The sequence below is a fragment of the Canis lupus genome, chromosome 22, assembly GCF_048164855.1.
Source record: "Canis lupus baileyi chromosome 22, mCanLup2.hap1, whole genome shotgun sequence".
In the NCBI taxonomy this organism is placed as follows: domain Eukaryota; kingdom Metazoa; phylum Chordata; class Mammalia; order Carnivora; family Canidae; genus Canis; species Canis lupus.
In genome coordinates this window covers 17855157-17876759 of record NC_132859.1, presented here as the reverse complement: position 1 = coordinate 17876759, position 21603 = coordinate 17855157, and the positions used below count along the sequence as shown (strand labels likewise).

The 21603-nt window shown below is 36.2% G+C and overlaps 2 protein-coding genes across 12 annotated transcripts in view; one reads left to right on the top strand and one right to left on the bottom strand.

The window, feature by feature from the left end:
- The window catches only part of ESYT3 (extended synaptotagmin 3), a 50742-nt gene extending 36720 nt beyond the window's left edge, over nucleotides 1-14022 (top strand). Inside the window, exons 18-23 of one of the 2 annotated variants that reach the window (XM_072792549.1) lie at nucleotides 507-1003; nucleotides 1643-1741; nucleotides 2241-2372; nucleotides 8690-8795; nucleotides 9777-9826; nucleotides 10167-14022. In XM_072792549.1, coding sequence (XP_072648650.1) covers nucleotides 507-1003; nucleotides 1643-1741; nucleotides 2241-2372; nucleotides 8690-8795; nucleotides 9777-9826; nucleotides 10167-10203 — 921 coding nt within the window. In that variant the 3' untranslated portion in view covers nucleotides 10204-14022. The other variant, XM_072792548.1, reaches the window with a different exon arrangement.
- The window catches only part of CEP70 (centrosomal protein 70), a 119850-nt gene that overhangs the window by 7500 nt on the left and 90747 nt on the right, over nucleotides 1-21603 (bottom strand). For 4 of the 10 annotated variants that reach the window (XM_072792553.1, XM_072792550.1, XM_072792551.1 and 1 more), the window contains 2 exons: nucleotides 21297-21376; nucleotides 16319-18571 (listed from right to left, as the gene is read on the bottom strand). In XM_072792553.1, coding sequence (XP_072648654.1) covers nucleotides 18510-18571; nucleotides 21297-21376 — 142 coding nt within the window. In that variant the 3' untranslated portion in view covers nucleotides 16319-18509. Of the gene's footprint in view, nucleotides 1-1011; nucleotides 1145-2733; nucleotides 2795-16318; nucleotides 18572-21296; nucleotides 21550-21603 lie in introns of those variants that run through there. The other 6 variants (XR_012014878.1, XR_012014877.1, XR_012014879.1 and 3 more) reach the window with 4 other exon arrangements.

Genomic DNA, 21603 nt, shown 5'->3' with positions numbered 1-21603 from the left:
GATCTGGGAGTTAGCTGCATGGAAGGACCGTACATGCTGTAAGAATGAGTCAGGTCTGGGACGCCTGGGTGGCTCAGTGGTTGAGCTTTGGCTCAGGGCGTGATCCTGGATTCCCAGGTTCGAGTCCCACATTGGGCTTCTTGCATGGACAAGGAGCCCACTTCTCCCTCTTCCTATGTCTCTGCCTCTCTCTCTGTCTCTCGTGAATAAATAAAAATAAAATCTTAAAAAAAAAAAAAAGTCAGGTCTCCGCTAGCCAATGTGAGTGGAGGCAGGACTGAATCCTCATGAAGACTCACTAGTGAGACAGTAGTGAGGGAAAAAGAGAATAATTGGTTATAAGGACCCAAGGGTGGACAGAGGTTAATGAAGATATGGTCTGGGGGGAGAAATCCATTGAGATGGGCAGTCAGGAAGGATCCATTTCCCAGAGGTTAAGATGAGAGCAGAGGAGGAGAAAGTGGATGTGGGGGGCCCCAGCCCATAACCCTGTCATCTGCTTGCAGTTCCTGCGCGTGGAAGAACGAGAGATGGGGAGCCCATACACAGGACCTGAAGCCCTAAAGAAAGGTCCTCTGTTCATTAAGAAGGTGGACACCAACCAGAACCCCAAAGCCCCAACCCAGGGAGAGTGCCCTGCAAATTTGCCATGCCCCCCAGATCCTGCTTCTGATACCAAAGAAGCCTCCAAGAGCACCACGACAACCACCAGTGCCACTATTGTTGCCACCGAGCCCACACCCCAAGACACAGGCCCAGAGCCCAAAGGCAAGGACAGTGCCAGAGGGTTCTGTGAGCCCATGGGGAAGAAGAAGAGTTCGGCCACCATCTTCCTGACTGTCCCAGGCCCCCACTCTCCAGGGCCCATCAAGTCACCCAGACCCATGAAATGCCCTGCCTCCCCACTCGCATGGCCGCCCAAGAGGCTAGCTCCCAGCATGTCCTCGCTCAACTCCCTGGCCTCCTCCTGCTTTGATCTGACAGAGATCAGCTTCAACATTGAGTACGCACCTCTGCTTAATCGGGTTAAAGTGACCTGTGTGAAAAAATCCATTCCTGGATGGAAATGTAGATATGAACTCACTTTCCTGTACAAGTTCTGCTCTTTCACAAAGTGGCTTCATGAGAGGCAGCGTGGTATATGCTAGAAACAAAGAGCAAGGGGGAGAGAAAGCAAATGCATTCCAGTTGTAAAACAGGTGCTGGGCTTTGGATATTAAGGTTCCTTCCCACAGAGACATTTCCTGAATTCTCAAGTGTACTGGGATGATATGGAAAGCTCAGAATGTAGAAATAGGTCATCAATGACTGCCGTTTATTGTTAACTGTGAGCTTAACATGTTATTTAACTCCATCTTCACAATTACCCTATGATATCATAAAGGTCAAGTAACTCAGCCAAGGTCCCACAGGAAGTCATGGTATAAAGAGATCCCACTCCAGGGTTCATGTTCTTCCTACCGTGAAGTAGGATAATTAGCATGTGAATGGATGGGACTGACTTCTGACAGAAAGGACCTTACTGAGAATTATTAACCTACATGGCTCTATGTTCCTAAAGCAGGACATGCTTCTGTCTTAGGGTCTGGGGGAGAAGCCAACAGCTATAATGGCAGGGAAGTGACAAGTTCTTTCTTTACAGAGGCGGGGATCTCAGGCAGTGGAGGCTGGGTGAGATTCAGCTCACAGTGCGTTATGTGTGTCTGCGGCGCTGCCTCAGTGTGCTCATCAATGGCTGCAGGTAATGGGGTGCTGGGCCAGGGAAATGCTCCACTGGGAGCATCAGGTGAACAAAAGAGTGGAGTTGCCTGAAGTAATGGTAGGGATGGGTGTCCCTGAGACAAATAATACACTAGGAAGAACTGAGGTTTGAAGGCTGCATGGTATGAATGACAAGGTCCTCAATGATGCCGAGGACTCCAGAGCCAAGGGCTTTGTTTAAATAGCCACTGCAAAAACTGGGGTGACTTGGAGCCAGTACCTTTTCTTAAGTAGGAATCTCCAACTTCCTTTAGATGGGAAGTACTTGCTCTACTCCAGACTTTAAAATACACATGTTTTCAAAATTCTGCATTGATGTTTTGTTCTGTTTTTCTGCAGACTTTTGCTTTTTGGTCATTTAGACTACAAGGCATTTTTTCCTCAAAGCCATCTAAAGCTTAATGGCTAGTACAGCCTTTTCCAAGAGTCCTTTCAGTGTTTCTAAACTTTCTTCTTTAATGTCTTTGAAACCACATCAGAAACCTGACACCCTGTACCAGCAGTGGAGCTGATCCCTATGTCCGCATCTACTTGTTACCAGAAAGGAGGTGGGCAAGTCGTAAGAAGACCTCAGTAAAACGGAAGACCCTGGAACCCCTGTTTGATGAGACGTAAGTGAACAAACTGCCCTGCCTAGAGTGTCTTCTTATGGAGTCAACTATTTGCCGAGTGCCTGTTGTGTGCCTGGAAAGCCTGCTAGATGCTGGGAAGGGCTAGGTCTGTGGGCCTCAGGATAACATAGTCTATGTCTTCATGAAATTTTTATAGGTTAGTGGGAAAAAATGACTGCCAAGGCAGTTTAGCAATACAGCTATCAACTTTTCTTGCCCATAGAGGCTAAAATGTTCCTGATTATTATCTGCTCTGTACTTTTCCCCTTTAAATGAAATCTTTTTTATAGTAAAAGGACTTAAATCTGGTCAAATATGTTTTCTTTGAATGTTTTAAAGTAGCAGTTAAAAACAAACATACCTTAAATCCAGAGACCTAAAATTTTCTCTAAAGCTCCAAGCTCTTTAGCCTGTCTTCCCTTCTGCAACAAAGCATAGGTGGCAAGTGAAATAGATATCCTCCCTTGACTTGCCCACTCATATCTTTGGGTACAAGACTGGTAGATTCTAATCACATTTCCTGTTCTTGATGGGCCTGGTATGGCAAGTCTTAGGTGAAATATTCTGTACCTTGAAGTCAACTTGAAGTCAAGAAATCAAAATCTCATCATTGCCTTCTTCTGCTTCAGAATCCTACCAAAAGACATTTCTAACCAGCCTGGGAAGATAATATATTTGATGATTTTTATTTCCTCTTATCTTGGTCAATAATAACGCATTTTAAAAGAGTTGCACTGAGTCCTCTTTGGGCCATGTCTAAGAACTAATATGTTCCTTCAAGAGCTTCAAGAGTTCCTTCGAGAAAGGGTATGGAAGAGAGAGAATCTATTTACTATTTATTGAACACTTTATGCCAGGCACCATCCTAAAATGAAAGACTTTACGCTCAAAGATAAAAGGATTTCCAAATTGCTATGTGGGAACACAGGAGGTAGAGGTTTGACACTCGGCTTTTGTGACAAACCTGATCTGTTAGCAATTCTCTCTCAAATTTTAACAGTAATATATGGTTGGGTTATCTGGAGGGCAGACTTGGCAACTTCCACCCTAACAATAAACCTAGAAATAAGGAGACAGAAACCTCTTGTGAGTCATACTAAGACATGTTGTAATTAAAATGTCAAAAGTTGAAGGGAGAATCTTAAAAACAGCAAGAGAAAAACTTGTTACATATAAGGGAACCCTTTAGATAGCAGAGTTTTCATCAGAAACTTGGCAGGCCAGAAGGGACTGGCATGATATAGTCAAAGTACTGAAAGAAAAAACTTCTAAACGAGAATACTTTACCTGGCAAAGTTGTCACTAAGAATTGGAGAGAGAAAAAAAAAAAAAAAAGAATTGGAGAGAGAGAAGTTATTACCACTGGACTGGCCTTAAAAGAATTATGAAAGGGACTTTGTAAGCTGAAAAGAAAGATTGCTAATTAGTAGCAAGAATACATGTAAAGGCATAAGTCTCACTGGTAAATATATAGTAAAGGTAGTAGATTAATTACATATAAAGCTAGTTAGAAGGTTAAAAAAAACTACTAAAGATAACTATCACCACAGTAACTAATTAAGGTATATAAAAAAAGATATAAAATGTGGTGGGGCAGGAGTAAAATATAGAGCCTTAGAATGCTTTCAAACTTAAGATATTATCAACTTAAAGTAGACTGTTCAATATAAGCCTCAGTGTAACCTATAGTAGGTAGGTACACAAAATGTAAAAAGAAAGTAATCTAAGCACACCACTAAGCAAAGTCATAACACGACAATGGAAGAAAGCAAAAGAAGAAAGGAATAGAGAGGGACCACAAAACAGCCAGAAAACAACAAAATGGCATTAAGTACTATTAATATAAACTATCAAAGTTACTTTAAATATAAATTGACTAAATTCTCCATTCAAAAGACACAGAGTGGCTGAAAGGATAAAAAACATAAACAAAAACAAGATCCATCTATGTGTGGTCTATAAGAGACTCATTAGGCAAAGTGTAACTCATTTCATACACAAACTGATAATAAAGGGATGGAAAAATATATTCTAAGCAGATGGAAACTAAAAGAAAACTGGGGTAGCTATACTTCTATCAGACAAAATAGACTTGAAAACAAAGACTGTAATAAGAGACAAAGATGGGAATTATATAATGATAAAGAAGTCAATTTAATAAGAGGATATACCATTTACAAATATTTCTGCATCCAACATAGGAGCAGCTAAATATAGAAATCAGATATTAACAGACCTAAAGGAAAAAAATAGCAATACAGCAACAACAGCAATACAATTCTAGGAGGGGACTTTAATACCCCACTTAGATCAATGATAGATCATCCAGACAATAAATAAGGAAGTATCAACTTTAAATGACATGTTAGACCACATGGATTTAACAGATAGATACAGAACATTTCATCCAAAAGCAGGATATATAGAATATGTTCTTTTCAAGTGCACATGGGACATTCTCCTAGATAGATCATATGTAGATCACAAAACAAGTGTTAATAAACTTAAGAAAACTGAAATTATATCAAGTATCTTCTCTGACCATAATGGTATGAAACTAGGAATCAAGTACAAGAAGTAAAATAGAAAATTTACAAGTATGTAAAGATTAAACACCATGCTACTGAACAACCAGCAGGTCAAAGAAGAAATCAAAAATATCTTCAGACAAATGGGAAGTACAACTTGCCAAATTTGTGGAATGCAGCAAAAGCAGTTCTAAGAGGGAAGTTCACAGCAATAAATACTTATGTCAGTAAACAATAAAAATCTCAACCTCAGTTTACACTTCAAGGAACTATAAAAAGAATGAAGAAAGCCCAAAGTTAACAGAAGAAAGGAAATAAAGAACAGAGCAGAAATAAATTATAGAAAAAGAGACTAAGACAATAGATAAGATCAATGAAACTAAGAGTAGGTTCTTTGAAAAGATAAAATTAACAAGCCTTAGGCTAGACGCATCAAGAAAAAACAAAATCAGAAAGGAAAGAGGAGATATTATAACTAATACCACAGAAGTACAAAGGATCGTGAGAGTATAATGAACAGTTATACACTAACAAATTTGACAAGCTAGAAGAAATGGGTAAAGTCCTGGAAACATACAACCAAGACTGAATAATGAATAGAAAATCTGAACAGGACTGAATCAGTAATCAAAAATCTCCCAACAAAAAGTCCAGGACCAGATGGCTTCACTGGTGAATTATATCAAACACTCAGAGAATACCAATCCCTTTCAAACTCTTTGAAAAAACAGGAGAGGGAACACTTCCAAACTCATTATACAAGGCCAGCATTACCAAAACCAAATAAGGAGACAAGAAAAAATTACAGACCATGTATGAACATAGATGCAAAAATCCTCAACAAAAGATTAGAAACCTGAATTCAATAATATATTAAAAGGATCATACATCATTATTAAGTGGGGATCTCAGGATGCAAGGATTAAACATCCATCTGCATATCAATGTGAAACATCAAATTAACAAAAATCATGTTCATCTCAATGGATGCAGATAACACATGTGATAAAATTCAACATCCATTTATGATAAAACTATCAACAAAATGAGTATAGAGGGACTGTACCTCAGCATAATAAAGGCCATAAGTGAAGCCCACAGCTAACATCATACTCAGACAAGGATGCCTACTCTTACCACTTTTCGTGTACTGGAAGTCCTAATTAGAGCAATTAAGCAAGAAAAAACAAAAGGCATCCAAATTGAAAAGGAAGAAGTAAAGTGTCATTGTTTGTAGATGACATGACATAGAAAACCCTAAAGACTCCACCCATAAACTCTTAGAACTAATCAGCAAGTTCAGTAAAGCTTCAAGATTCGAAATCAATATACAAACACCTGTTGCATTTCTGAACACTAACAATGAATTATTAGAGAAATTAGAAAACAATCCCATTTATGGTAGCATCAAAGAATATAATACCTAGGAATAAGTTTAACCATGAAGGTGAAAGATCTGTATGTTGAAAGCTATAAGACATTAATGAGAAAAATTAAAAACACAAATAAATGGAAAGATAGTTCCTGTTCATGGAATGGAAGAATTAATGTTGTTTAAATGTCCATACTCCCAAAGCAATATACAGATTTAATGCAATCTTTTCAAAATTCCAATGGGATTTTCACAGAAAGAGAATAAATCCTAAAATTTGTATAGAACAACAAAAAACCCAAAGCAATCTTGAGAACAAAACTGTAGGCATTATACTAATTGATTTCAAACTCTTACAAATCTATAGTAATCAAAGCAGTATGGTTTTGGCATAAAAACAGACACAAAGATCAATGGAACAAGATAGTTCATAAATAAACCCACACGTATATTATGGTCAATTAATTTATGACAATAGTCAGTATGACAACTTATACAATGGGGAAAGGACTGTTTCTTCAATACACGGTGCTGGAAAAACTGGACAGCCACATTTAAATGAATAAAACTGGACCACGATCTTACATTATACACAATAATAAACTCAATATGGATTAGAGGCTTGAATGTCTGAAACCATAAAACTCCTAGAAAAAAATATAGGCAATAAGCTCGACATTGAACTTAGTGATAATTTTTTGAATTTGACACCAAAAGCAAAGGCAACAAAAACAAAAATAAGTGCAAACTCCCTCAAGCTAAAAAGTTTCTGCAAAGGAAACTGCCCAACAAAATTAAGAGGCTACCTACAGAGTGGGAGGAAATTTCTGATAAGTGGTTAATATTCAAAATATCCAAAGAATTTAAACAATTCAAAAAACGTCTAAAGATAGAGAACCTAAACAGACATTTTCCCAAAGACATACAGATGGCCAATAGACACATGAAAAGGTGCTCAATATCACTAATCAACAGAGAAATGCAAATCAAAACCACAATGAGATATCACCTCATACCTGTTAGAATGACTATTACCAAGTGTTGGTGAAGATACGGAGAAAGGGAACACTTGTGCACTGTTGGTGGGAATGTAAATTGTTGCAGGCATTATGGAAAACAGTATGGAGTTTCATCAAAAAATTAAAAATAGAATTATCATATCATCCAGCAACTCCATCTCTGGGTATTTATCCAAGGAAAGTGAAAACACTAATTCAGAAACACATACATACTCCCATGCTCACTACAACTTTATTTACAATAGCCAAGAAATGAAAGCAACCTAAGCGTCCACTGATGGATGAATGAAGAAAATGTGGCATACATACAATGGAATATTGTTCAGCCATAAAAATTAATGAAATCTTGCCATTTGCAAAAACATGGATGGACCTTTAGGGTATTATGCTAAGTGAAATAAGTCAGAAAAATATTCTTACTGTATAATCTTATTTATATGTGGAATCTAAAAAGAAACAAAAAAACCCATAAAAGCAAAAAAAACAAAAACAAACAAAAACAAAAAAACACCAAAAACCCAAAAGATGCCAAGCTTGTGGATAAAAAGAAGAGATTGGTGGCTGGGAGGGGTGGAGGTAGGTAAAGGGAGTCAAATGGAACAAATTTCCACTTATAAAATGAAGTCATGGGGATATAATGCACAGCATGGTGACCATATTTAATACTATATTACATATTTGGAAGTAGCTAGGAGAGTGGATCTTGAAAGTTCTCATCACAAGAAAAAAAGTTTGTAACTATGTATAGTGATAGATGTTGACTTATGGTGATCATTTTGCAATATATACAAAAATCCAATCTTTGCTATACACCTGAAACTAATGTTCCCTTACGTCCAAAAAAAACAAAACAAAAACAAAACTAGAAGTAAGGATTCCAGTGGCCTCTTGTGAGTACACAACAAAGCTATAGACTAAGATTCCTCTGCCTTACTCCACAGGCAGAAGAGGGAAGGGCCACTATTTTCTATGAAGTTCCAATATACCTTAATATTCAGCATCCTTGTCCTTAGCTGGTCAGAAACAACAAAAGAGACAGGGATTAAGGCGGTTTTATAAGCAAGCACTGTTGAGAGTGAGAAGGGATAGTTGAAAGAGAGGGAGACAGGGTAGGCTCAGAGAAAGAAACCCCAAAGCATAGTAGTTCAAGGCACTTCACAGAGAGACAAACAGCCTCTTGATATTTCCAGGGCTTGTGATTAGCATAGGACAGTGGTTACCTGTAATAACAATGCATTGAATATCTGCTATGAGCCAACATTGTTCTAGATGGTCCCCTCAATAGTCTATATCTGTTTTAAAAGTAGAAAAATGGATCAAACACTTCAGATTTTCAACAAAAATGATTAAAATATGTAAATCTCGAAAAACTTACTTTCTGACTTTTTGCATTTAAAGATTTGAATTTTTTGTTCCCATGGAAGAAGTAAAGAAGAGGTCACTAGATGTTGCAGTGAAAAACAGTAGGCCACTTGGCTCACATAGAAGGAAGGAACTAGGAAAAGTAAGTACAAGAGGGACTCTTGGTGAGTTCATTGGTGGAACACCTTGCAGAAATTCTGATGGGATCATCTGGCTGTTACCAGAACTGGCTTCAAGGACGGTAGATCCTCGTTGGGAGGTTTTGTGTGTATATCTTTTTAATATTGTTGAAAGTAAAATAGATGTGTAAATTAATGTGATGAACACTGTTTTAACAAACTGGAAAATCTATCCAAATTCATCATTGCACAAGTATCTGAACATCTATTAAGTATTGTTTTGATAAATACAACACTGTGTGAAGCTTGGGTCTTATTATGCCAAGATTTTTGTGGCGATGGGATTTTACTTAAAGTGAAAGTAGAGAAAATAGAATCTTCAGGAAGATGCCAAGGAGAGACAAAAAAGAATATTTGTACAATACTTTGCAGTTGTATTTTTTTAAATTTTTATTTATTTATGATAGTCACAGAGAGAGAGGCAGAGACATAGGAGAGGGAGAAGCAGGCTCCATGCACCGGGAGCCCGATGTGGGATTCGATCCTGGGTCTCCAGGATCGCCCCCTGGGCCAAAGGCAGGCGCCAAACCGCTGCGCCACCCAGGGATCCCCTGCAGTTGTATTTTAATAAACACCTTCTTATAATCATTTTAAGAGCCCACTTCTATGATGTAAGTGGCATTATTCCCATTTCTATAGTTGAGGTAACTGTGGTGTCTTGCTTAAAATTACTAATCTGTTCACAAGTAAAGGCAAGTCTATTTTCTCTTTCAGTAACATTTTTAAATTCTGAGGTTTAACTCCAAAGAGCAGTTCACCTTTCCCCAAGTACACTGAGGTCAATGTCTATACTGTCCTTCTGGAGAGCTTCTGTGTTGAGAGCTAAAAGAATAAGAGCCCCTGATCAAAACTGAAACCTAAGGGGGCCCTTTTTATGATTCATTCCGTTTGTCCCAGTATGTTTCCATTTTTTGGAAAGAAACTGATTTTTTGTGTTTGTTTAGGTACTGATTGACTTATCAAAAGAGGATCTAATTAAGGGCTTCTCACGATGGTAAGTGAGCCCTTTCATTTTATTCCATTAATCTGGTACTCAAGACATTGTCTCAGACAGTTGCACATAATCTTTCTCTAAAACTTTTCCTTTTTCAGTACACGTCAGCTTCATTGCTTATCAAGGAGGGAGACACATTATCACCTGTACCTAAGGCTTCTAACAGACCTAAGCTCTAGCCTTAATCCTGGCTGGTTGACTTAGAGAGATGGGCTCTCCCAGTACCACAGAGGCCTGGGGACTGGGAGACAAGGCTGGTTAGACAAGGCTGCTTGTCCTGATGCTGCCACCACAACATACTCTCAATACTAACACAAGTCCAAAACCAACTGTCTTACAGGTATGAGCTGACTCCAGATGGACAGCCCAGAAGTTGATGAGCACTCTTCCACCTTTATATTAAGATGTGTACATATGTATATTTTGTAATTTAAGTCAGAACAGCCATTTGAAAATATATACATACATTTTTGTGTGAAAGTTAAATATATGACTGGATAGTATTAGGAAGAGGTAAACATATATAAAAGCAAGTACTACTCTCTCTTGGTTGGATTTAATTGTTCAAATCCAGAAAGAAATGGGGTATTTATGCCTAATAAATTATTGGAACCTCGGGGGTGATTTTTTTTGGTAGGGAATTACATACCATATAATTTGGGATTAGCCCAAATATATATGTCAAAAGTGTCCTATTCTCAGACATAAGGGGTGAAGGGGGTCTGTTTCTGGAGTGGCTACCAATATTCCTGGGAAGTAACCAACCAAGGGAAGGGGGTTTAAGTAGGTTTTCTACGTGTTTGGAAGAGGAAGGATAGGTTTTTGCTTGTTTGCCATCTTAACCAGAAGTAGTTTTAGGGTTGCTAATATTCGGGTTGTGGTACATGATGCATTCCCTTATACATCTCTGATGCTTTACCATTTTCAGGGTACATGTATTTAGTGAACATTCCAGTGCCATTGTGAGTAGCAGGACAGGCATGAGTTGCCCTAATTTTGTTATGAGAACTTGTCACTCAAAATAGAAATCTTAGCAGAAACAAATTTTGTTACACATCTACCACGTACTTGGCATAGTAACTTAGTTCAACTGGATGGAGAGTAAACAAACATTAAATACCAAACACAATACTTTAAACATGGCTGATTAAGAAGTAACACAGGTAAATCTCCTGGTGATGGTCTAAAGAGGAAGTCTAAAGCAGTGTATAGGGGTTGAAGGGGAGTTTAAGTGTTGATAGGAAACATAATTTGAGCATATACTAGACAGAGGGCAAGGCTTGTGTAAGGGACAAAAAGCCTGAAAAGTTTTGTACCAAAAACCACTGTGGGTGCCAATGAGGACAAGGAACTGGTTGTCAACGATCAGTGGAAGCAGTCAGCTAATCTGTCCTACAGGAATATGGGGTCTAAGGTTACATACAATTGATTTAGTATAGAGACCTCCAAACTTTGAAATGAATGTGAAAATAGGGTTAGAACCTATAATCATGTGAAGCCCAAGTAACCACAAAACTGGCCCTTAGTGTTGCCATGCCCATCCAGGCCACATGTGGGTCCACTGCAGCAGATAATTCCCACTAAAAGAAGTTCACTGGCAAAAAATTATAAAATACAATTGGAATTTTCAAATTATGAAACACACAAGGACATCAAACAGAAAAATGGCATGAGATGTATTTCAGCAAGAAAGTGGAACATCCACATGGGAAAGAATGGGGAACAAAGAAACCCACAAAATGATAACCTAAGTCTTGACTGCTTAAAAAATATAAACAAGCAAGCAACCAAAAATTTGTGCATAAACTGGATTCAAGGGGGATCCCTGGGTGGCTCAGCGGTTTGGCACCTGCCTTTGGCCCAGGGCGCGATCCTGGAGTCCCGGGATCAAGTCCCACGTCAGGCTTCCTGCATGGAGCCTGCTTCTCCCTCTGCCTGTGTCTCTGCCTCTCTCTCTCTATGTCTATCATGAATAAATAAATAAATCAATCTTTAAAAAAAAAACTGAATTCAAAAACACAGTGGCACTAAAATACTGGTATTAATTAACATTTTAAAAAGGCCATGAGGCTGGTTCAGAGGAAAGTTGAAGTGTTTAGGTCACTATCTTACCTAGGAAACTAAAATTAGCTTTAGATTTTAAAAATAAATGATAAATTTGTGTTGGTTACTAGCTTATCACCTCTCAGCTCCAAATTAATCCATCTTTGCTGTGCTTTGATGATTCAGGGGACACCAGACTTGTCTCTTTGTCAGGGGGCTTGATGTTAGGCTTTGCCAATATAGGGCATTGGAGAAACACTGCAAGGCCAGAGAAGCAAGAAAAAGGGGCTTTTTCTTTGTTTCTATTGGTGTGCTGTTTTCCATGGCAGCTAGATATTCTTTGTCACCTAAGCACCCTCACAGTTTATCCGTGGCTCATGTCATTGGGCTCTACCACCATAATTATGGCCTTTAGGGTTCAGCATCTGGCAGCAAGTTGGGTTGTTTTGTTTCATTCTTTTTTTTTTTTTTTTTTTAACACAAGTAGGCTTCCTCCTACGGCCGCCAAACCTCTCCTCAAAGTTTCCAATCTCAGCCTAGTTTAAAGGCATTTTTCTAAATTTCACAATTCTTTTCTTTACTCTCCTTTATCCCTGAGTGTAGTATCTGCTTTCTGCAGTTGCTATTCTGTACCTCTTAGAGTCCTCTTTTATCTTTTAGTAGTTAACTACCATTCACTAGTTAGCAATTCTTGTTTTAAGAATTGTTAACTACCATTCTTGTTAGCAGTTCTTCTGTTAGCTACCTATGTAACATGGTTTGCCTGCTGACTGGACCCTGACTGACAAAGTATGTATTTACAACTTTAAGATAATCAGTAAAATGGGGTAACAATAGAAAAATCAATAGAGCTGAACTTCTAAATCAGTAGTGGAGAAGAAAAGGTAGAGAAAAATCAACCCCCACAAAATAAAGGAAAAAAGCCCAGAAAAAAATGATAATTAGAAAAACCAAAAGATGGTCAAAAGACCTCTAAATATACTTATAATCACAATAAACCCACTACTAAAGCCTAGAATGTCAAATGGTGCTGGGAAAACTGGATAGCAACATGCTATCAAAATGAATGAAACTGGACCACTTTCTTATACCATACATAAAAGCAAATTCAAAATGGATTGAAAGTCTAATGTGAGACCTGAATCCATAAGAGTCCTGGAAGAAAATATAGGCAGTAATCTTTTTGTTACTAGACTTAGCAACATTATCCTAGATTTGTCTCTTCAGGCATGGGAAACAAAGGCAATTAAACTACTGGGAGTACATCAAAATAAAAAGCTTTTCATCTCGCTCTTGATTTTGGCTCAGGTCATGATTTCAGGATCCTGAGATCGAGCCCTGTGTCAGGCTCTGTACTCAGTGGGATTCTCTCTCTGTCTGCCCTCTTCTCTCCCTGTTCATGCTTCCCTTGCCCTTCTCTCTCTCAAAATAAATAAAATCTTTTAAAAAAATAAAATTAAAATAATAAATAAAAAGTTTTTGTATAGCAAAAGAAACTATGGACAAAAAAAAAAAAGAGGCAACCTACCGAATGGGAGAACATATTTGCAAATGACATATCTGATAAGGAGTTAATATCCAAAATATATAAAAACCAAAATATATAATACCAAACAACAAATAATCCAATTAAAAATGGGTAGAGGACCTGAATAGACATTTTTTCTGAAGAAGACATGCAGAAGGCTGCCAGACACATGAAAAGATGCTCAACATCGGGGCACCTGGCTGGCTCAGTCAGAAGAGCATGTGACTCTTGATCTCAGGGTCATGAGTTGGAGCCCTACTGGGGAGAGATTACTTAAAAAAAAAAAAAAAAGATGCTCACTGTCATCAGTTATCAGGGAAATTCAAATCCAAACCATAAGGAGATATTATCTTATACCTGTCAGAATGGCTAGTATGAAAAAGAAATAATAAATGTTCGCAAGGATGTGGACAAAAGGGAACCCCTGTCCACTGATGATGAGAATGTAAATTGGTACAGCGAGATTCCTCAAAAAATTAAAAGTAGGAATACCCTGTGATACAATAAATCCACTACTGAGTATTTGCCCAAAGAAAATGAAAACACTAATTTGAAAAATATATGCCCATGTTTACTACAGCATTATTTACAATCATTAAAAGCAAACAAAAAAAAAAAAAAAAAAGCAACCCAAGGGTCCACTGATAAGTGAGTAAAGAATATATGGTATATACAATATATATTACTCAGCCATAAAAACGGATGAGATTGTGCCATTTGAGACAACACGGATGGATGGACCTAAAGAGTATTATGCTAAGTCAAACAATTCACGCCAAGGGACATAAAAACCATATGATTTCACTTATATATGGAATCTCAAAAAACAAAACAAAGGAACAGACAAAAAAAGCAGAAACTGATCCATAAGTAGAGAGCAGGTGGTTGCCAGAGTACAGGGGTGTGGGAGGATGGGCAAAATGGGCAAAGGGGAGTAGAAGGTATAGGCTTCTAGTTAGGGAGTGTATATGTTACTGGGATGAAAGGTACAGCAGAGGAAATATAATTAATGGTATTGTAATAACATTGTATAGTGACAGAAGGCAGCTACACTTGTGGTGAGTATATAATGTATAATAATATATTATATATTATACATGTATAATAATACATAATGTATAATAATGACAGCGTTGTTGTATCCGTACATACACCTGAAACTGGTAACACTCTGCCAACTATACTTGCATTAAAAAAAAAAAAGACCCCAGGTGTATTAGACTCAATGTGATAAGGCAAAACTATACGGCTATAAGATAACATAGAATAATTTTACAACAATGACTAGGTAAAAATTTCATAAGACACACAGAGCACTAAACTATAAAGGTAAAAACCATACATCTCTAAACTAAAATTCTTCAGTTCATAAGAAGAAACTAGAGTTGACCTTTGAGCAACACGAGTTTTGATTGCATGGGTCCACTTACATGCGGATTATTTTTCTTATAAATACAGTACAATACTACAAATGTATTTTCTCTTACGATTTTAACATTTTTTTCTCTAGATTACTTTCTCATAAAAGTAGAGAATATATAACATATTAAATATGTGTTAAATGACTGCTTACATTATCAGTAAGGCTTCCTTCTGGTCAACAGGAAGCTATTAGTAGTTATGTTTTTGAGGAGTCAAAAGTAATACAGATTTGTGACTGCATGGGGGCAGGGTGGCACCCCCAACCCCCATGCTGTTCAAGGTCAACTGTATAGGAAAATGGAAAGAAGACAGAGAATAGTAAAAAAACATTTCCTACACATGTAACTGTCAAATGGCTTATGTCCAAAATACATAACTCTTACAAATCAATATAAAAAGACACGTAGTCCAATTGTAAAATGAACAAAGCACTTCAAAAAAGAAATACAAATGGCCAACAAAGGAAAAGATGCTTAACTTCATTAGTAATCACAGAAATAAACATTACAACCACAATAACAACTCTATACACTACAATGGCAAAAAATTAAAAATCTGATTTACCAATAATTGGTCAGGATGTGGAAAAGGGGGAACCCTCATACACTGATGGTGGGATATTACCTCTAACTCTACAGCATACAACCTCTGTGGTAGTATATGTGTTTTCTTTCCCAGGGCCCAGCAATTTTACTTCTTGGATATTGATTCTAGAAAACTTGTACACAAGTGTACAAGGATGCATATATAAGAATGTTCATAGCAGCAGTTCACAATAGCCAAGAACAAGAAACAGTCCAAATATCAATTGCCAGTAGAACAGACAAATGGATTGTGTAATATTCATAAAGGAATACTAGACAGCAATGAAAACAACCTGGACCAACAGACAACAACAGTGATCAATAGTATAAAAATAATATTGAATCAAGGAACAAATATTAAAAAGAATATGAGTCACCATTTTTATACAGTTCAAAAACAGGTAAAAATTATCCTGGTTTAGGTATACACAGAAGTGGCAAAATTATTTTTTTTAAAAATGGAAGAGACTAACAAATCAGGCTAATGGTTACCCCTTGGGGGAAGGGACATATGGGGAGAGTGCATTTTGGAGGGCTGGTCATGTTCTGTTTTTTTTATTGTTGCAGGGCATTCACCATATAACCATTCATTATACTTGACATTTATAGCTTATACCATTCTTAGCATGTGTTATATTTTATAATAAAAAAGATAGTAAAAAAAAAAAAAAAAGATAGTAAATAAATGAAAAAAAAGGAAAAGAAATATCCAACAACTATCAATTAAAAGAAAGGACAAAAATGCATTTAAGGTGAAATGCATGAGTAGCAACAGACCTATTAGTTGAGAAGCTATTATCAACTATGAATTTATAAGTACATGTAAATAGGCTTGAAATACATAAAACAAATTTGACAAATCCACAGAAAAATTTCAATATCTCTTATAAACTAACAAATCAACGAGACAAAAAATTGATAGAAATGAAGTAGATTTAAACAATTTAATAGCAGTATATGTCAAACAGAGATGAGGCTTTTTTAATCTGTGGAACGTGTAAATTTCATCACATAAAAGTCACAAAGTCTCACAAATTCCAAAGACTTGATACCGAAAAAGGAAAAAAACAAACAAAACTGACTCTGACTACAATGCAATAAAATTAGAAAAAAAATAACGAAAAGACAACCTAAGAAACCCTACATATTTTCAGACTCAATACTTCAAAACTTCCACTTTTAACCAGCATGGAGTAACGGAAACCAAATTTACCTTTCCACCTGTACCAACCAGAACCAAAACAAAAGACAAAATATATGAAACGGTTTTCAAAAAACTGGATATCAGGTATATGTCCATACAAAGCCCTGAACATTAATGTTTATGACAGTTTTATTTGTAGTAGTCAAAAACTTAAAAGACCTAAAATTTCCATCAATAAATGAATGGATACACAAATTGCGGTATACTCATACAATGGAATACTACACAGCAATAAAAAGGAACTATTAATAAATGCAACAACATGCAAAAATCTCAAAATTATGCTGAGTGGAAGAGGCTTCACAAAAAAAGAACTTTTTAAAATCAATTGTATGATTCCATTTATGAGATCTCATAAAATGCAAACAAGTCTATAGTGACTTAGAACAGATCAGTTGTTGCTTAGGGGCAGAAGGGGCCTGGGTAGGATTACCAATGGCAAAGAGATAACTTTTGGAGAGATGAAGTATGTTTAGTAGTTTGATTGTGGTAATGGTTTCATGGGTGTATATATGTATCGAAACTTATCAAATTGTATACTTTAAATATGTACAGCTTATTAGTCAATTATACATCAGTTAAATTATTAAAAAAGAGCTAAACAGTAATTGCAGTACCTTACTAATATTTTAAGTAATTAAAACTGGATAAAAGTGGACCTGACAGAGGGAACCTACAGTTCTTCCTTCTAGTGGCACTGTCCTGCTCAGTGACCCTCCAAAAAAAGCTGAGGCCTCTGAGGAAGAGTTTGAAAATCTGTTTTAAGCTAAGAGCTAACGTCATTTTAAAATTAAATTCCTTCCTTTCAAATACTGTTAGATTCACAAACTGCCTCATAGCAATTTCTTGGAGTAATCTAATCAACTCAGAGTGCTTACATTATTGAATATCCAATTACTTTTTCTACTCATCTCTCAAAGACACAGATTCTTTCACAAATTGTGGGCTAGAATTTAAAAATGTAACTGCACCTTAACAAAACAAAGAGTTTTGAATCTAGAAAAAGCCTAAGCTTGCTATTTACAAAAGAGCAGTAAGGGAGGAGGGTGCAGTAACATTGGTCCCTTGAGAAAATCAGAGTGAATACTGAGAACAGAGAATAAGCAGAAGGCAGCAAGAAAAGTATTCTTATGTAAAATAAAATGCATCAAGGCTCAGCCTTGTAAGAAAATATAATTCACTATTTGTGCATAATATAAATAAATAAGTCACTGAGGACACTTATATTTGGAAATTCTTCACAAAAACTTTATTTAAGATTTCATGTCCTTATAAAAAGTATATTACATCAAGATTGCAAAAAGATACTTTTCTTAATGAGAGACTACTACCTACCCCGCTATAGTACCTCGTAATTCATTTCCTATCCTAACACAATGATAAAACATTTCTTCCTTCTTCCTTTTCTTCCTCCTGCTATGAAAGGGCAAGTGCCATGAGGGGTATCTTAACAGAATGTGCCATTTCCTGGCCCGGAAAGCAATAGGTTCCTATTGGCTGAATTTAAGAGAGCCACTGGCAATTCTTGTTCCCAGAATCAAAAAAGGTCACTAAATCCTCAACTTTAATGCAACATTTCTATTATTTGCAACTTCTCTTCCTGAGTTTCTGTTTTACTCACACACTATACTTTAAAACAATCTTAAACTTTAAGCACTCAAGAATTGCCTAAGGAATGATTAGAGGACTTAAAGGTAACTTACCACTTTAGCTTACAACTGTTTTCTATATAGGAATCTCAAAGTGAATAAAAAATATAAATGGGAAGGACCAATACTAAGAAGGGGACGAATTCTGAGAGTAAATACATTTACAACCCTTGTCTCAAAGCAAGATCAATCCTACAAAATACTCATAATGTTAAGAATGCAATTTACACAGTAACAATGATTTGATTTGTTTTCAGTATGAAAGTATTTTTAATTTCTTTACTGCAGGTACAATGGCATCCAAGTCATCAATTTCTGTAACAGAAAAACAAGAATAAGGCAAGACTAGCTTTATCTAGTGATAGGCTCAGATGAAATGAGAATCTCTATGCAAAGGCAAACCTCAAATGCAAAGGCAACAACAACTAGCACTTCTATGCACATTAAATGTTTCTCCAATGGTGGTGATGAGAGTGTCACTGATTCAGACCCAGATGCTTCACAGGGCATCTGTTCGTAAAGCTACCATATACCTACAAGTATCCTCTGACTCTGATATTAATCTCATCAGCAGTGTGCTCTTATTAAGAGATTCTACAGGCCACATCATGATATGTTATTACCTCTTTAAATCTATATAATTACATGGGTGAGTCTACATGGTGAAATCCTAGGTAAAAGCTGTCTCTCCTCTGGGTCCCCATCTGAGCACTTAATGATTTCTTCTCATGAACATAGTTCTCTCAGTTCTATTGGAAAAATTTCTCAATACTATAGTAGGATCATTTTTAGGGTAAAACATATCTACCTAATAAAAAGTGTGAGGCTTCTCAAAGTACAAATCTCAGATGCAATGTGTTGTAGAGCTTAGCCTGGTCCAGCTTACCAGATAAACTAGTTCATATTCTTCTCTGCCAGATTCTTTGTGAATTTGATTTCTCTTTCTAAAACTGTCTTCTTCCAACCACCCTGTTAAATTTACTGAAAGCTCTTGACCACTGGAAAAGCAAGGTCCTTTTTTCTCATTATCTAGGCTCAGCCTTACAAGCCCCAGTGGCACTTTCTTTAGATTCTTACCACTTTTTTCTATATTATTCTGCTAGGCCACTGTTTAGAAACTAATTTTCCTTTATATAAAACATGCTTCCTTAGATTTCACCTTTCTTCCTCCATGTTTAGCTGAATTTTGGTTGCTTTTCCTTTAACTTAAACATATAGCCTATGCTATTTAAGCTCCTGACTTCAGTCAGAATACTTGTCTAGATCCACTTACAAATTGTCAAGATATCAGAAAAAAATATAAGCAAATCTACAACAGAGAATTTGATTCACACCTTATATCATGAGGAGATCAAGTTATTCCCTGAACCCCATTCTGAAATCATACCTGTTTTCTAAAAAATTCGATATCTGCCTTATAAACGAACCCTGCAGAGAAGATTTTTGGCTGATTTGAGAATAATCTCTGCTAATCACACCACTTACAAAATAAAGTCCTTCTCCACTTCTGGTATTCAATACAACACTGTAGTTCTAGATGCTTAAAATGACATCTAGTAATAATAAAAATAGTTATGCTTGACAAACAGATTTCACTTTCCAATGTTAAGTGTCATTTGTAACTCCAGAATTTAAACTGTGACATAAATACAGAATTCATCTGCAGAGAGACATGGCTTCTAGGAGTAAATGATGCTGTATGAACCAAGCTGAGTGTCATAATATCTGGATGTTTCTATAGAAGGATTCTAAATAAGTGTTACCTGCACACCTATTAAAATATTTATTAATGATGAGAACTTCCCTATTTAACTGCTACCCCAAAGCAAGTAAAATCTTATTATTCTATGAAACTGATTTTATTGTCTTTAGGATACAAGGCAATACATTTCTACAATTTCAGTCTCTTCTGTAACTTTTCAAATTACATTTTTCCTTGCTATGATATCTTTCAAACATATGAGCGTGACTAAAGGTACATTCAGTCACTGTCTCCCTTGCTTCCATAGCATACATAAAACTTGCCACAAAACATCCTTTATGTTTACCAGGCTAGATATTCCAGTCAGATGCTTCTTTACATTTCATTTATTCATCTATCTTCTTACCAAATTTTAATTTACTTAGTCCCTTATCTTCTACTAAATCTTACCTCCTCTTCTAATTTAATTTTATTATTATTTTTAAATGTAAGCTCTCTTCCCAATGTGGAGCTTGAACTCACAACCCCAAGATCATGAGTTGCATGCTATACCCCACTGAGCCAGCCAGGCTCCCCTCCTTTTCTAATTTAATTTCCTATGTCAAAGAGGCATTCTTTTAAAACAAATTCTTTCAAATGAACTATATAGAAAAAAAAAATTCATCGGTGAATAAATCACCTTAAAAAGTGTTTTTAAAGTAAGATAAGTTACTTTTATAGCCATATATAATCATACTTAAAATAAGAGCCTTGGGTCTCTATTTTGCCTGATTCTGAAGGAAATTAGATTTTTTTTTCCCTTTAAGAGATAATGCTAATAACAAAACCCTCAATCTGGCCAAGAATACAAATAAATCTCTTCCCTTATACAGATTTATGAATTTATCTTTCTTTCTACAGATACTCACTTTACATTACTTATCACCCGAGAAAGAAATTTAATTTGTATATTTAAAAAAAACCCACAGTAGGTAAGCTGTTAAAAAAAAAAAAAAAAAAAAGGGAGGAAAAAAAACCCTAAAAAACTAAATACCTTCAAGATCATAAATTCTATGAAGATTTCTCATTAGGCATGACAGAGTCAGGGTTAAACTGGGCCTAGCCAGAGTAATGTCATTTCTCATTTTAAGGATATGTGCTTCTCTGTTTTGCACACCAACCTCAACCAACTCTAATTTTAAGTCAGGAGTGTGTTTCCAGAACTGTTAGTGGTTTTTAGACACTTCTACCAAAACACTATAGGTAAAAGTACTAATAAAGTGACTATGGAACACTCACCCCTCAAACCCCCTGACTTCTTAAAACTTGAAATTTAACCACTATCAACAATAATCTTACCTAAGATTTCAAGTAGATCATTAGTAAATGCCTGAAATGCTGGGAAAAATTCCTCATGTTCTTCCAATTTGTTGATAATGCTTTTAAAAAAAAATGCACAGTTTACACTGAATTTCCAACTTAAGGTTCTTGCATCTGATTGAAATAAAACATTTTCAAAATGGAAAATTTCCTGCTAATTTCAATATAAATTTAATAATCATTTACTGCAATCCTTCCTTTTTGAAGTCTTTGTTCATCTAATACCACTTTTCTAAAAAAAAAAAAAAAAAACTTATTATCAGTCTAAATATGTGTTCCAAATTAA